Source organism: Sinocyclocheilus grahami, unplaced genomic scaffold (assembly GCF_001515645.1).
Source record: "Sinocyclocheilus grahami isolate Dianchi unplaced genomic scaffold, SAMN03320097.WGS_v1.1 scaffold690.1, whole genome shotgun sequence".
Classification (NCBI taxonomy): domain Eukaryota; kingdom Metazoa; phylum Chordata; class Actinopteri; order Cypriniformes; family Cyprinidae; genus Sinocyclocheilus; species Sinocyclocheilus grahami.
Genome location: NW_015505869.1, coordinates 653,534 through 657,193, shown reverse-complemented (window position 1 = coordinate 657,193; position 3,660 = coordinate 653,534). Strand labels below are relative to the sequence as shown.

The 3,660-nt window shown below is 37.0% G+C and overlaps 1 protein-coding gene across 2 annotated transcripts in view; it reads right to left on the bottom strand.

Moving 5' to 3' along the window:
- LOC107559538 (kalirin-like) overlaps positions 1–3,660 on the bottom strand; it is a 153,734-nt gene that overhangs the window by 4,966 nt on the left and 145,108 nt on the right. For both annotated transcript variants that reach the window (XM_016243397.1, XM_016243398.1), the window contains 3 exons: positions 2,757–2,878; positions 2,539–2,670; positions 2,095–2,259 (listed from right to left, as the gene is read on the bottom strand). In XM_016243397.1, coding sequence (XP_016098883.1) covers positions 2,095–2,259; positions 2,539–2,670; positions 2,757–2,878 — 419 coding nt within the window. The remainder of the gene's footprint in view (positions 1–2,094; positions 2,260–2,538; positions 2,671–2,756; positions 2,879–3,660) is intronic.

The following is a 3,660-nucleotide window of genomic DNA, read 5'->3' as shown; positions in this document are numbered from 1 at the left end:
AGTTAATTTGCAAAAACAGATAACTTAGTTTTTAACAAAATCATGTTTTTTTCATTGTGCATTCCAATTAATCTCAATCAAACTGCAGTTGGGTTATTTTGATTTGGTAAAAAAATAACTAAAACATACAGCTAACTAACACAATAAAACACAATGAAAACATGATAACATAAAAAACATGATTCTTGAAAATAAAAAAACAGTATATACTGTATATTTGGGCTGTCATCTTAACGCGTTAACGCATGTGATTCATTTTACAATCCTTAACGCGTTAAAATAATTTAACGCAATTAATGCAAAATTACTGAAGCACAATTTCTATTCTAACCCTTTAACCCAATGTTGCTTCTCTGCTTGCGATCAGAACATTTTAAGGTGCTAAACTCCGGGAAAGTTTTCAGTCCAATGATCCAGTAAGCGAATGCATTCAAACAATCCGTCCAAAACAGCGCTAATATAAAAGAAACCAGGCTGATTACATCAGAGATTGCAGAGAGAACAGAGACTCACGTTGCGTTTTCTTGACCGGATAACCAGTCTCGCTAGTAAAGTTTTGATGAATGAAGACTGCAATCAAGGTAAAGATGATTGCGGTGGCTTACAGGAGGCGTGCTGTAAGCACGCGTGAGTCCGTTATAATAATGCGTGTACAAGTGCTTTTTACGCACTGATCACACATTGTATTTATGCACAGGCACAGATATTTCCATACATTCACGTAGTTTCCACACACATTCACGATAATGTTTTGATTTGTCATGTTTATGTTGCTGTGTTTAGTTATACTGAATGGATCCGTGTACTGTAGTAGATATATGTTTAGTTATTCTGAATGGATCCGTGTACTGTAGTAGATATATGTTTAGTTATTCTGAATGGATCCGTGTACTGTAGTAGATATATGTTTAGTTATTCTGAATGGATCCGTGTACTGTAGTAGATATATGTTTAGTTATTCTGAATGGATCCGTGTACTGTAGTAGATATATGTTTAGTTATTCTGAATGGATCCGTGTACTGTAGTAGATATATGTTTAGTTATTCTGAATGGATCCGTGTACTGTAGTAGATATATGTTTAGTTATTCTGAATGGATCCGTGTACTGTAGTAGATATATGTTTAGTTATTCTGAATGGATCCGTGTACTGTAGTAGATATATGTTTAGTTATTCTGAATGGATCCGTGTACTGTAGTAGATATATGTTTAGTTATTCTGAATGGATCCGTGTACTGTAGTAGATATATGTTTAGTTATTCTGAATGGATCCGTGTACTGTAGTAGATATATGTTTAGTTATTCTGAATGGATCCGTGTACTGTAGTAGATATATGTTTAGTTATTCTGAATGGATCCGTGTACTGTAGTAGATATATGTTTAGTTATTCTGAATGGATCCGTGTACTGTAGTAGATATATGTTTAGTTATTCTGAATGGATCCGTGTACTGTAGTAGATAAATGCAGTCAGCAGGCGGTTGGTTTCATTTTTTTTTTGGCATCTCCATGTGGTCCTGTTCGGTATCGCAACTCGGCTTCTCTAAAATTTAAAAAAAGCTCTTTGCTGTTGCACTGTACACATACTATAAAATTCAGATTTTTTTTCTTTCATATGTGCTTATATGGGCTCCTTATATCATTTGGTTCTTTGGTGTCCTTTTGGAGTTTCTAAGTGTCCTTTTTTGGAAAGACATCTACATTTATCTTGAAAAAATCTTGCAGAAAATATAGATTTTTGAGAATCACCCTTCAATCTTTTGGTTTAGTTTGCTGGATATAGCAAATGATGACAAAATAAACATTTGAAACAAGATACATGTCTTTGCTTAATTTCATGAAGTGTGCGATTAATCGTGATTAATCACAGAAAAAGATGTGATTAATCAGATAAAAAATTGTAATCAATTGACAGCCCTAATATATAATGCATACTGCTTTTATAGATAGACTACTCTAGAATATCATGTACTTTCCAAACGAATACACTTTCAAGAGCCTTTCAAGATAATCCATTTAATTTATGATACAGCTACCTAGACAGGAAGAAATTTCAATTTGGAAAAGTACTTATATTTGATTTGAGTGTATTGACCTGTGCTGGGTAATGTCACCATGTTTGAAGGTTCACTGGGTGGGCTGATGCCCCAGGGGTTACTGGCACTGACTCTGAACTGATAATGGCCACCAGGAATCAGATTCTCAATCTTCACACACACGTCTGCAGTGGAGACCACCGACTGCTGCCACACCAGAGAGTCTGCACACAAATACACACACACAAAACACTTCAATATTATTATTTTTTTTTTCCTGGAGGATCATGTGACATTGAAGACTAACGTGATGTGACACTAAATGGCTAATACACTGTACATCAAACTCTAATTTAAAAAGAGCAAAATTAGTAGTTTCCCATTACATGACCCCTTTAAGTGTCTCTCATTACAACAGAAAGCAGGCAGTAGTTCTCAATTCTTCCAGTGGATGTTTGGCTATGCTGAGACTGCTGGGAATTTACAGCTGTGCAATTGTTTACCTTCCTGCCTGTATTCCACAGTGTAGCTGGAGATGGCAGAGTTTCCTGAGCTGGCTGGAGGAAGCCAGTGGACAATCACTGCGGTGCTGCTGGCTTCCTGTGCAACAGGCCGAGCAGGGGCTGCTGGGATACCTGCACCAGAGAACGTGAGGACAGTCAAACATGTGGAAAGGTGAGTTGTACACTCGACATCTTTATTCCTCTTTGTTTCTTTTTACCTTGTACTTTAATAGATGCAGATGAGGAGGCAGTGCCATGATCATTCACAGCCACACACGTGTAGATACCAGTATCCTGAGGCATCAGATTACAGATCTTCAGCACTATATCACCTGATTCCCTGAAGTTGAGCAGGCACAGCACACAGAGAGAGGGTTACTTTAGAAAGCTACTTTCAGAAATAACAATAAAATGGCAAAATGATCATCTTATAAATCTTTGACGAAAGCAAAGATATATATTTACATTCAAGTTTATTAGACTAGTATTATCTTTAAGGAGGTCATTTAATACAGTTTAAAGACAATTGTTTCATTGTTTCATTATACAATTGTTTTATTAGTTATAATTCATTTTAGTTTTTCTTGCTTAAATAAAACAGTTAATACAATAATTCACATAATACAGTTTTTTTATTCTTTTTATTTATTTATTTTTTTAAATTCATAATCCAAAACCTATCACCCACGTGAAAAACTAATAGCCCCCTTAAATGTAAAATCTCCTTTAGTTCAGCCACATTGGAGGGATTTTCGATCATGAAATGCCTGTTGAAGGTCCTGCCACAGCATCTCAATTGGAGTCAAGTAAGGACTTTGTCTAGGCCACTCCAAAATTTTGAATGTACTTTTTTTGAGCCATTCAGAGGTGGACTTGCTCCTGTGCTTTGAACCATTGTCTTGATGCGTAATCCAGTTGTACTTGTACAGTACAGGGAAGTTGTGGCCTAATGGTCAGAGAGTCGGACTCGTAACCCAAAGGTTGCAGGTTCAAGTCTCGTACCGGCAGGGATTGTGGGTGGGTGGAGTGAATGTACAGCGCGCTCTCTCCCACCTTCAATACCACGACTGAGGTGCCCTTGAGCAAGGCACCGAACCCCCAACTGCTCCCCGGGTGCCACAT